Consider the following 12,416-nt stretch of genomic DNA (forward strand, 5'->3'; position numbering starts at 1 on the left):
TATGGCATTAAATGGAAGAATTGAAAGTGAGTTTATTATCACCACAATTTGTAGGTCAACTTAAGCATTTCACACACACACACACACACACACACACACACACACACACACACACACACACACCAGGGTTTCTCTGTGTAGTTTTGGTGCCTTTCCTGGATCTCGCTCTGTAGACCAAAGCTGGCCTCGAACTCACAGAGATCGGCCTGGCTCTGCCTCCTGAGTGCTGGGATTAAAGACATGCGCCACCACTGCATGGCTGCATTTCACTTTTTAAAGTTAGAAATTGGCAGTTTTAGTGCTGAAATTCATTTAAATTAAAACCTATTTCTCTTTTTTATTTTTATTTTTTATCTACTTATTTTGTGTGTATGAGTGTTTTGCTTGCATGTGTTTGTGTGCACCATATGTGTGCTTAGTGCCCATGGAAGTCAAGAGAGGGCATGGGGTGGGGATGCGGCTGGAGAGATGGCTCAGCGTCCCAGCAACCACGTGGTGGCTCACAACCATCTATAATGAGATCTGGTGCCCTCTTCTGGTGTGCAGGTGTGCAGGCAGAACACTGTATACATAATAAATAAATCTTAAAAAAAAAAAAAATCCGGGGGGGGGGGGGGGGGAGGGCATCAGATTTCCTGGAAGAGTAATGAATGGTTGTGGGTATTGGGAACAAAATCTGGGTCCTCTGAAGGAGCAATAAATGCTCTTTACTACTAAGTCATCTCTCTGTCCCTCTTGTTTTCTTGTTTCAGTTTTTGGTCGGTCTTTCTTTTTCTTTCTTTTTTTTTTTTTTTTTTTTTTTTTTTTTTTTTTTTTTCTTCAAGACGTGTTTCTCTGTGTAGCCCTGGCTGATCAGGAACTCACTCTGTAGACCAAGCTGATCTCAAACTCTTAGAGATCCACCTGCCTCTGCCTCCAACTGCTGGGAGTAAAGGTGTGTGTCACCATTGCTGGGCAGTGTTTTTGTTTTTAATTGCAGAGCACAGGTAACATTTACTAACATGATGGTATCAATATATGAAAAGTAACATGCTATATCACCAGGTCCTTGCTGTTGTTGGAAAGATGACTTTAAATTTTTTTTGATTTTTTATTTCTATTTTATGTCCATTGGTATTTTGCCTGCATGTATGTCTGTGTGAGGGTTTCGGGTCCTCTGGAACTTGAGTTACAGACAGTTGTGAACCCGGGTCCTTTGGAAGAAGCAGTCAGTACTCTTCACCTCTGAGCCATCTCTCCAGCCCCAGAAAGATGACTTTATATAGTCTTGTAATCAGCGTACATGCCTATGTCCATATGCATATTTTAAATTATCTTTGTTGGGTAGAACATTTGTGCTGGTACCCCCAAAACTATATGATAGAACACAAGAGTTCTTAAATTTGAAATTTAATTTATAAACTGTTGGGTGAATGCTGCTTTTTAAATTATGTGAGAATACAGTTACTTTGGTGTGTATGTATACACACAATACCCTTTTAAGTGGTTACTACTTACCAGGCAGTAAATGCTAACTCAATCACTTTCCATAGATTATCTTGTTTTTGGTTACCTTTTTTTTTTTCTTTTTGTTTTTTGATATAGGGTTTCTCTGTGTAGCTTTCGAGCCTGTCCTGGAACTCGCTCTGTAGCCTAGGCTGACCTCAAACTCACAGAGATCTGCCTGCCTCTGCCTCCCGAGTGCTGGGATTAAAGGTGTGTGCCACCACTGTCCGGCTTTTGGTTACCTTTTTAAACGCATCTCTAATAAGGGGCAAAAAATATTGACTGTTTCTTTTTTTCCATAATATTTTTATTGGTTATTTGGGAATTTCACATCATGAACCCTGAGCACACTGTCTTCCCAGTTCTCCCAGGTCCACTCCCCTCACCCTTATGACACCCCCCACTCCCCCACCCCCCCTATCCCCCCCACACCTGCCAAAAAAAAATCCAATTTGTCTTGCCCATATACTCATTTGGAAATGGTCAAACTCCCCATGGCTAGTTCCTTAAAGAAAACTGAGTCCTTTTCCACCTCTACCCTCACCAGAAACTACCACTTGTGGGGAACTACACTTCAGCATCCTTATCACAGTTTTTATGAGTTCTCTTTGTTGGCTTTCTGTCTAGGGTGTTGCTATGTTTTGGGGAGGTGAGGTGATATTGACTGATATTTAAAAGGTTTAATGGAGTTCTATTTTTAAGGTACACGTTTTTGTTCCTCTGGCTTCTTTTACTTTTCTAAAAGTGTCAGTAACCTGAAAAGAAAAAGTAGCTGTTAAGTAAAAAATGGCTTGATTTATTAGTATAAGCAGGTAGACTTCCCTAAACATAGGAGGAATGAGAAAATATTGGTAATTTGATGTTGTACACAAAGCTTTCTAAAGTAAATAAACATTATAAGCCCCTTCAAGGTGGCTATAGTAGTAGTCAGCTAAATGGGATTTGCAGATGTAAAGTAGTAAAGTTATGTTGACTGTGGTAGATCAAATGACTGGCTGCCATGAAAACTCAAGGTATGTGTTGATGGATGACAGTATGGTTACTTAGATAAGGATTAAGACCAGTAACTAAACCAGTTATTTTGTTGGCATAAGCTTCAAACTTTGAAAAATATTAATTCAATTTACTCTTTGGAGCAAACTTCAGTTAAGTGCTTCTTTCCCCCAGCATTTCTTTTTCTAAAAAAATTACATTCTTTTAGTGTGTGTGTGTGTGTGTGTGTGTGTGTGTGTGTGTGTGTGTGTAGGGATGCCATAGTGTGTATGTAGAGGTCCTGGGGATCAGATTCAGGTTGTCAGGGTTGGCAGTAGAAGTCTTTACCTACTGAGCCATCATCAGCCACCTTTTCAGGGTTTTGAGACAAGGTCTCGTTATGTGGCCCTGGTTGAGCTTGAACTCATGGGTTACTGTCCTAGCTCTGCTTTCTGAGATTACAGGCATACCCCACCATTCACGGCTCCCACTACCCTTCTTAATTCAGTTTATGAATAGGCAGAAGGCTTGTTGTCTATGACCAGTTGGACATAAAGGTTTTGGTATTGATTGGATATGTTCTGATAAAAAACAATGGGAAGGACCATTGCTACTTTAAACAAAAATTTAAAACTAGGTGACATTATTATTTTGAAACAGGAACTTTAAAAAGTGTGTGTGTGTGTGTGTGTGTGTGTGTGTGTGTGTGTGTGTGTGTTGGATCTTGAACTAAGGACCTTTTTGTATTCAAGGGATAACAGTTAAACCAGAAATTTCCAGGGGGAAATGTTAGATGTTTAGTAATCAGAGTTTGTAATTTGGGAGATTATAATTAAAACCATAGAATGCCATTTAATATTCACCAGGTTATCAGACATTTTTAAGTGGTTTAGTAGGTACTGAATTTCTTTATTCTTTGTGCAGTGAAGTGTTAGTTGGAGCTACTCAGGAGGGAATTTGTCAAGTCTTGGTAATGTTTTATACACACACACACACACACACACACACACACACACACACACAACCTCTGCAGTCCAGATAGACCGTCACGTCATTAAGTTTCTTTCTTCCTTTTTTTTTTAATTTAAGAAATTCTTTATTCATTTTACAAACACAAATCCTCCTCTCATCCCTCCTCTTGCCTCCCCCCAAGGTTTCTTTCTCTGAAAAAATTCTGCTTGTGCACAAGAAAACTCTAAACCAAGATGTTTATTGTAGTACTGTTTTGTTTATATGTAATACATATAAACAAGCAACAAAGCAGTGTTGTTTTAAAAATGGAAATAAACTTCTTTAGGAAGTGTCTGGATAAATAACTGCTTTATTCATAGGATGGAACACTACAAAGGAATTCAAATTAATTAGATCAATCCAGGTGTTGTGGAGGCTGAGGCAGGTGAATTTCTGTGAGTTCCAGGACATCATGGTCTCTATAGTGAGTTGCAGGACAGCAAGGGCTATATTGTGATCAAACAAACAAACAAATAAATACACATTTAGATACCTGAAATCATGGTGGCATATTTTAAGTCTTCCTAACTATCTTAGAGTGTTACCATATGGTAAAAGAACTATTTTGTTCTTTTTTTGTTGTTTTCAAGTCAGGGTTTCTCTGTGTAGCCCTGGCTGTCCTAGAACTCTGTAGACTAGGCTGGTCTTGAACTCAGAGATCCACATGCCTCTGCTTCCCAAATCCTGAGGTTAAACGTTTGTGCTACCATGCCCAGCTTGTTCTTTAATGGAAGAACAAGATTTATATCACTGTTTTGTACCTTTGGGCCATTGTTAAGTAAAATAATAGTGGAACACAGCACTTGTACATTTGTACAGACAAGCTGATAATCCGGATTGCTAAGTGACTAGCTGTAAATAGGGTATGTAGACTCCATAAGCTGAACAAAAGATTCCTAGGCAGGACAGGAGATTTTAAGCTAAGTTGTGCAATTTAAAAAAAAAAAAGTAATTCTTTTTATTTATTTTTAGATTTTATATTATTGAGATTATTTTTGTGTGGGGGAGTGTTTTTGCTTATTTTTATAGCTTTGCTGTATGTAGGCATATCTGGTGCATGTCTGGTGCCCACAGAGGTCAGAAGAGGGCATCAGATCCCCTGGAATTGGAGTTATAGATGGTTGTGGGCAGCACCTGGAAGAACAGCCAATGCTCTTAACCAATAGCCATCTCTCTTCAGCCCCCCAATACTCTGCCTTGTTTTTTAAGAAAGGGGGTCTGCCTGTGTTGTTCAGGACAACCTTGAAGTCTCTGTATATAGAGCCCAAGTTGGTCTGTAATTTTAGTTCTTTCTGTCTTATTTGCCCAAGTGCTATGATTACAGACATGAGACACTACCTAGAGCTTAGGTGTTCAATTTAAAATTTAAGAATTGTTTAGACTGAGGATCTATCTAAATGGTAGCGTGCTTGTCACATATAAGGCTGTAACACCACAAAACGATTAGTTTTTGGAATTTTCCATTTAATATTTTGGGCTGTTGATCAAGGATACTCCCCCCACCCCCCAATCTGAGGACTGAACTCAGGGCCCTGTGCTTGCTAGGCAAGTGCTCTACCACTGAGCTAAATCCCCAACTCCCCCTTTTTTTATTCTAACACAAATAAGACAGATTGATGTTAATGTTGATGGTAGGTTATAGTGTCTATTACATTTGAAATGTTTCTTTGGTAAAAGAAAAATCTAAAGACTAAAATACTTTTTAATGTGTATAGGTGTTTTGCCTGCATGTATGTGTCCTGTTTACATGCAGTGCCTGAGGCCAGAAGAGGGTTTGCATCTCTTGGGTTTGGAGTTACAGTAGGTTGTGAGCTGCTGAGTGGGTGCTGGGAAGTAAACACTGACCTCTGGAAGAACAGCCAGTGGCCTTAACCCCCGAGTCTTCTCTCTGGCCCCTATTTTATGATTTTTTTTTTTTTTTTTTTTTTTTTTGGTTTTTCGAGACAGGGTTTCTCTGTGTAGCTTTGCGCCTTTCCTGGAACTCTCTTGGTAGCCCAGGCTGGCCTCAAACTTACAGAGATCTGCCTGGCTCTGCCTCCCGAGTGCTGGGATTAAAGGCATGCGCCACCACCGCCCGGCTGATTTTTTTTTTAATATCATAGTTTAGTCTCAAGGAAACCCTCATGGCTTCAATGTGCTGATAAAGTATGTAACTAGTGTAACATGTAAAAAAGATTTCGTATTCAATTTTTTTTGAGGGGCTGGAGAGATGGCTCAGTAGTTAAGAGCACTGGCTGTTCTTCCAGAGGACTTGGATTCAATTTCCAGCACCCACCACATGGCAGGTCACAACTGTCTGTAACTCTAGTTCCAGAAGATCTGACACTCTCACACCGACATACATGCAGGCAAAACACCATAAAAAGAAATAAAAATTAAAAAATTAGCCGGGCAGTGGTGGCGCAGGCCTTTAATTCCAGCACTCGGGAGGCAGAGCCAGGCGGATCTCTGTGAGTTCGAGGCCAGCTTGGGCTACCAAGTGAGTTCCAGGAAAGGCGCAAAGCTACGCAGAGAAACCCTGTCTCGAAAAAACCAAAAAAAAAAAAAAAATTAAAAAATTTTTCTTGAAATTGAAATTCAGTTAAATGGCTTTAAGGTTTAGGGGTCTGGAGGTTTGGCTCAGTGGTTAAGAATGCTTCCTGCTCTGCAGAGGACTGGACTTCAGCTCTACTCTTTAAAGATTTATTTTTTAATTGAGTGTGTGTGTGTGTGTGTGTGTGTGTGTGAGAGAGAGAGAGAGAGAGAGAGAGAGAGAGAGAGAGAGAGAGAGAGCGCGCTTGAGTTCCTTGGTGTGCACTTGAAAGTAGAGAAAACTCACAGGAATTGGTTCTCTCCCTTTACAGGGACTCAGCTCAGGGGCTCAGGCTTGGTGACAAGCATCTTTTCCTGCTGAGCCATTTTGCCAGCCATGCTTGGGCTGAGAGAGGGACTCACACTGTAGCCAAAGGGGCCAGGAACTCATGGCAATCCTCTTGCCTCTGCTTCCCAAATGCTGAGATTACCAGCATGAGCCGCTACATCTGGCCACCAAACTGCTTTTCAAACTGCTATGTCATTTCACACTCATTCATTCATTCATTCATTTGCAAGACAGGGTTTCTCTCTGTAGCCCTCGCTGTCCTGGAACTCACTCTGTAGACCAGGCTGGCCTCAAACTCATAGAGATCCACCTGTCTCTCCTGAGATTAAAGACGTGGGCTGCCACCACTTGGCATCATTGCACATTCTTGTTCACAGCCAGCTTAAAGATTATAACCTGGATATACATTGGGATGGAGTTTGTTTGTTTGTTTTGTTTTTGTTTCTCTGTGTACCTGGAACTCACTCTGTAGACCAGGCTGGCCTTGAACTCACAGAGATCTGCCTGCCTCTGCCTCCAGAGTTCTGGGGTTAAAGGCGTGCGCCCCTTAGCACGAATTGTTAGAAGGTCTTATTAATGAAAACAAACCCGGGGTCAGGTTTTGGGGTGAATGCTGGAAGATCAGAGAAGCAGAACAAGCCACAGTCACCTCACCTTGCCAGTTTCTCAGCTGATCCTGTTTCCTCAGACTGGAAGCCTCTTGAGTCCTCATCCAGAATGAATCTCAGCTGAACTGCTGCTCAAAGCCTAAAAGCTTAACCAGGCTCTAGTTCCTCGTTCTCTCACCGTAAATACCTTTCTGCTTCTTGCCATCACTTCCTGGGATTAAAGACTCTTGTTACCTCGACTGGCGGTTTCCAGTGTGGCCTTGAACTCACAGAGATCCAGGCGGATCTCCGCCTCTGGAATGCTAGGATTAAAGGCGTTTGTACCACCATTTTCTGGCCTCTATATCTAGTGGCTGTTCTGTTCTCTGACCCCAGATAACTTTATTAGGGTACACAATATTTTGGGGAACATAATATCACCACACGCCTCCACTGCCCAGCCAGTTATTTATTTAATTTTATGTGTTTTGAGTGTTTTACCTGCATGTATGTCTGTGTACCATGCATGGTTGGTACCTGCAGAGGTCAGAAAATGGTGTTAGGTCCCCTGGAACTGGAGTTACAGATGGTTGTGAGCTGTAATGTGGGTGCTGGGAACCGAACTTGGGTCTCTGTAAGAGCACCCAGTACTCTTAACCACGGAGTCATCATGCCAAATCCCCCAGTTAATGTCTCTTAACTTTTTCTCTCTCTCTCTTGAACTTTCTTTTAATTTGTAAAGTTGTTTATTTATTTGTGTCTGTGTGCCCTGGAAGCCAGAGGACAACTTTGTGGATTCAGTTCTCCTTCTGCCATGTGGGTCCTGGGGCAGAACTCAGGTTGTCGGGCCTGGTGGCAAGTGCCTTGACCTTCCAAGTCAACTCTTGGCCTTTTCTGGGCTTTTTGTTTTGTTTTTTGTGTGTCTCTTGTTTTAGATTTGTTTATTTATTTAAATACTTATTCAATTAAAAAAATGAGACAGTGTCTCACTATATAGCTCTGGCTACCCTGGAATTCACCATGTAAACAGACTTATTTTTATTTTAGTGTGTGTGTGTGTATATGTTAGTGTTTGTCACATGAGTGGAGGTGCTGCTGGAGGCCAGAAGAGGCTGTCAGATTCCCTGCACCTGGACTTGATAAGAAAAAACTTTTGAAAAATCTTTTGTAGATTTATTTATGTGCATGGATGTTTTGCTCGCATGTATGTCTGTCCACCACATGCATGCCTGGTGCCTGCAGAGGTCAGAAGAGGAAGTCAGAACCCTTAGAACTGGAGTTACAGATGATTGTGAGCTGCTATGTGGCTGCTGGGAACAGAACCCACATTCTCTGCAAGAGCAACAAGTGCTCTTACTCACTGGACCATCTCTCCAGCCTGTTTCTCATCAAATATTCGTGTGTGTGTGTGTGTGTGTGTATATGTGTGTTGTGTGTGTGTGCCTGCTCCCATGGGTGCTTGTTCTGTGGCCCACATGTGGAAGGCAGTGCAGCAGGAGTCAGTTCTCTGCTTCTTACAAGTGGGTCCCAGGGACTGAACTCGGGTCATCAGGCTTGACAGCAAGTGTCTTTACCCATGAAGTCATGCTACCAATTTTTCTTCCTTTCATTTATTTTAAAGATTTTGTTTATTTAAGAAAGAATTAAAAAAAAAAATATAACACTGCCTGGTTTGGAACTCACTGTGTAGACCAGGCTGGCCTTGAACTCACAGAGAGATCCACCTGCTCCTGCCTCCCAAGTACTAGGTGTGCATGTCACCGTGCAACTAGCTCTTTTTTTATGTTAAATAATTGTGTGTGTGTGTGTGTGTGTGTGTGTGTGTGTGTGTCTGCTTGTGGGTATGTGCAAATGGGTACAGATGCCCTTAGAGGTCAGAGGCATTGGCTACCCCTGGAGTTGGAATTATGTGATTATGTGTAGTTGTGGGGTGTCCTTTGTGGATGCTGAGAACTGTCAGGTTGTTTGTTTGTGTTTGTTTTTATTTTGTATTTTGAGACAGAATCTCTCTATGTAGTCCTGGCTGTCCTGGAAATCTATGTAAACCAGGCTGGCCTCAAACTGACAGAAATCCTCCTGCTTCTGCCTCCTGGGTGCTCTGATTAAAGTCGTGCATCACCCATCGGGAGGGAGGGAGGGAGGGAGGGAGAGAGTGAGTGTGTGTGTGTGTGTGTGTGTGTGTGTGTGTGTGTGTGTGTGAGAGAGAGAGAGAGAGAGAGAGAGAGAGAGACAGAGAGACAGAGAGACAGAGAGACAGAGAGACAGAGAGAGAAAGAGATTGCTTCCTGATGTGGATGTTGGGAACTGAACTCCAGCCTTCTGCTCATAATGGCTGAGCGCTCTCTCTCTAATTCCCAATATAAAATGATTTTTTTAAAATAAAGAGGTAGAAAAGATTTTATTTATTGATCAGATATTTAAATAGTATGAAAAACTTAAACATGTATTATGGCTTTTAATATAATTTAGAAAATGTGAGTTGCTTTGAAGTATTAAAACAACTTATTTATTTTTACTATTGTATAAATAATCAGCCTAGGTTTTAAAAAATTGCATGAAACATTAGCCCAGGTTGAAGGTCAACATATTTTTTGTGCTAGTTCTGATAATAGCTGGATTTTCCTTTCTTCTTAGGTAAGGCAGGCAACCAATCAGATTGTGATGAATTGTGCTGATATTGACATTATCACAGCTTCGTATGTGCCAGAAGGAGATGAAGGTGAGCCCTGTTTTCCATTTTAATTTGGTATGTGGAGAGAGACAGAGACTGACTGACTCAGACTTTCCAATTGAGACTTCAGTGCCGATTACTTTAAAATGAGCCAGGCATGGTGGTGCATACCTATTATAATCCTGGGATTGGGAGGCTGAGGCAAGAGAACTACATGTTTTTGGCCAACCTGGTCTATGTGGTGAGACTCTTGTCTCAAAAAATAACAAAACAAAGCAAAGAAAAGCAAGTTTGTTAGTTGTTTATGGGAATGTTTGAATAGTATTACCTATGTGTATTGTAAGATAAGAGAAGTGTCAGAATTTAAATTCTATTTGAAACAGCTTATGTTGTTATCCTGGGAAATCACATTTTTATACATGTAAAGTGAATATAATAACAAGCATAACAAAACTGGTTTTTGTTTTGTTTTGTTTTGTTTTTTTGGGGGGAGGGGAGACAAGGTTTCTCTGTGTAGCCCTGGCTGTCCTGGAACGCCTCTGTAGACCAGGCTGGTCTCGAACTGAGAGCCGCCTGCTGCTGAGATTAATGGCATGTGCCACCACCTCACACCTTCCTGGGTGAATTTTTTTTTTTTAATTAAGTACTTTGAATATGAAAGTTCATCAAAGGAGCTTATTTTTATATGTTATGTATTTTTCTTTCTTTCTTTCTTTCTCTCTCTCTCTCTCTCTCTCTCTTTCTTTCTTTCTTTCTTTTGTAGTTTTTCGAGACAAGAGTTTTTCTGTGTAGCCCTGGCTATCCTGGAACTCACTCTGTAGAGCCAGGCTGGCCTTGAGCTCACAGAGATCCACCTGCCTCTGCCTCCTGAGTGCTGGCATTAAAGGTGTGCCCCATTACCGCCTAGCCTGTATTTTTCTTAGAAGACCTCACCACCTTGAACTGTAGTTTTAATTGAGATAGTAAGTCTTACTTATAACTAGAAAAAACTTGCTTTGTGAGGCCAAGTGTTAAGGTTAGAAGCTAGATATTGGTGTTAGTCATCAGGATGTAAAAAAAGAAGCATGGTGTATTTTGTGTGGGAACCCTATTAGCATCTTTAAAATGAGAACTATTGTAGATGTTGTAATTTCAGTAAGGTTGTAATAGATTTGGGGTTCATAGCTTATTCACACATAAGATAATGGAGCCAAATTGTTTTTTACTTTTGTGTTTACCTTACCATTCCGTGTCAGAATATTTTATTGGTTACTTACAGAAAATCTCATTTGACATAGAATAAGTTATTGGTATTTTTAAAAAGTCCTATTTTTTTATTCTTCTCTTCTGCTTTACATTATGCTGAGAAGAAGCATACAGGTTTATTTTAAGGTCTGGCATTGTGTCTTGACTTTTCTAAAATGTCTTGTCAGGAGGAAGATGAGGTAGTAGTGGTTGCCCACACTGTTGCTGCAGTTAGCTTATGCTCAGTAGTTTAGTTTGTGAGGTTGAACTATTGCAGTTTACCTTTAGAAAAACAGATTCTTCAAATGGACTTGAACGAATGCTACCTTTCGAAAGATAGCCTGGCAAATGAGAGAATAGTCAATTTCGTCACCCCTTAGGAAAAATGGAAACACTTGAGACAGTTAAATCAAGGCTAGTTTTCAGTTAGAGAACATTTAAATCAGTGTAGATAGGCAGATCTAGTAAAATAAATACAGTATTTTAGAGCACTTAACAAACAAGACACATATCTGAGTTCGAGGCCAGCCTGGTCTACAGAACGAGTTTCAGGACAGCCAGGGCTATACAGAGAAACCCTGTCTCTAAAAACCAAAAACAAACAAATGAATAAACAAACAAACAAAACCCACCAGAACAACCATTCCTTCCCAAACTGCAGGCAGGGTTTTATAAGACTCTGAGGAGTTGCACAATTGACTGGCTAGCCGGCCAGTGGCCTGCACTTGGGGCAGCCTCGGTTAGTGCTCTCACTTAAGGAGAAAGAACTTACCGAGAGAGTCAGATAGAACTTTACAGTTCTAAGACATTCTTCATCAGGCGGTGGTGGCGCATGCCTTTAATTCTAGCACTTGGGAGGCAGAGGCAGGCGGATCTCTGAGTTTGGGGCCAGCCTGGTCTGTAGAGTGAGTTCTAGGAGCTAACTACACAGAGAAATCCTGTCTCAAAAAACAAAATCAACAACAACAAAATTTTCCTTCAGAACTAGCTACGGAACATTTCCCAATCCTTTTCTCCTATAGCATCAGGAGAAACCCAGAGTCATGTGGAAGTTTGGTTGATTGTAGAATGTAATTTGCAAAATGGTAATTTTATTGATTTGATATTTTAAGATTTGTGTAAGCAGCATGGATAGATTTGACCTTTACACACACACACACACACACACACACACACACACACACACACATACACACACACAATCACAATCACAATCACACAATTTAGTTTTGTCCTTAGACCTAGTAGCATTTTATGGTTTTTACCTTATAGGCGAGTATGGCATGTTGTTTCTTTATAAAGTGATAATTATAAATTTGACCCAGCTCTTTCCAGAGCTATCTGCTGGTAACAGGGAACATTTTAACCTAGCTAATCACATCAAGTACCCATTAATACTTATGATAAACTTATGCAAGATTGATTCAGCCTGTCATGGTGTCCCATGCCTTTAATCCCAGCACTCAGCAGGCAGAGGCCAGTGGATCTCTGTGAGTTCCAGGCCAGCCAGGGCTGCACAATGAGACCCTGTCTCAAAAAAAAAGATTCATTATTAGGATCCACTAAATTTTGATGCTTTAGGCTAAAACCAACCAGAAAAGTATTT

General features: G+C 40.9%; 1 protein-coding gene across 4 annotated transcripts in view; it reads left to right on the top strand.

The window, feature by feature from the left end:
• Window positions 1-12,416, top strand: part of Npepps (aminopeptidase puromycin sensitive) — a 114,869-nt gene that overhangs the window by 35,183 nt on the left and 67,270 nt on the right. For 3 of the 4 annotated variants that reach the window (XM_052756018.1, XM_052756017.1, XM_052756015.1), the window contains exon 2: window positions 9,550-9,634. In XM_052756018.1, the coding sequence (XP_052611978.1) occupies window positions 9,577-9,634 (58 nt within the window). In that variant the 5' untranslated portion in view covers window positions 9,550-9,576. Of the gene's footprint in view, window positions 1-9,549; window positions 9,635-12,416 lie in introns of those variants that run through there. The other variant, XM_052756019.1, reaches the window with a different exon arrangement.

The sequence above is a fragment of the Peromyscus californicus genome, unplaced genomic scaffold, assembly GCF_007827085.1.
Source record: "Peromyscus californicus insignis strain IS unplaced genomic scaffold, ASM782708v3 Scaffold_3__1_contigs__length_106647218, whole genome shotgun sequence".
Lineage (NCBI taxonomy): Eukaryota > Metazoa > Chordata > Mammalia > Rodentia > Cricetidae > Peromyscus > Peromyscus californicus.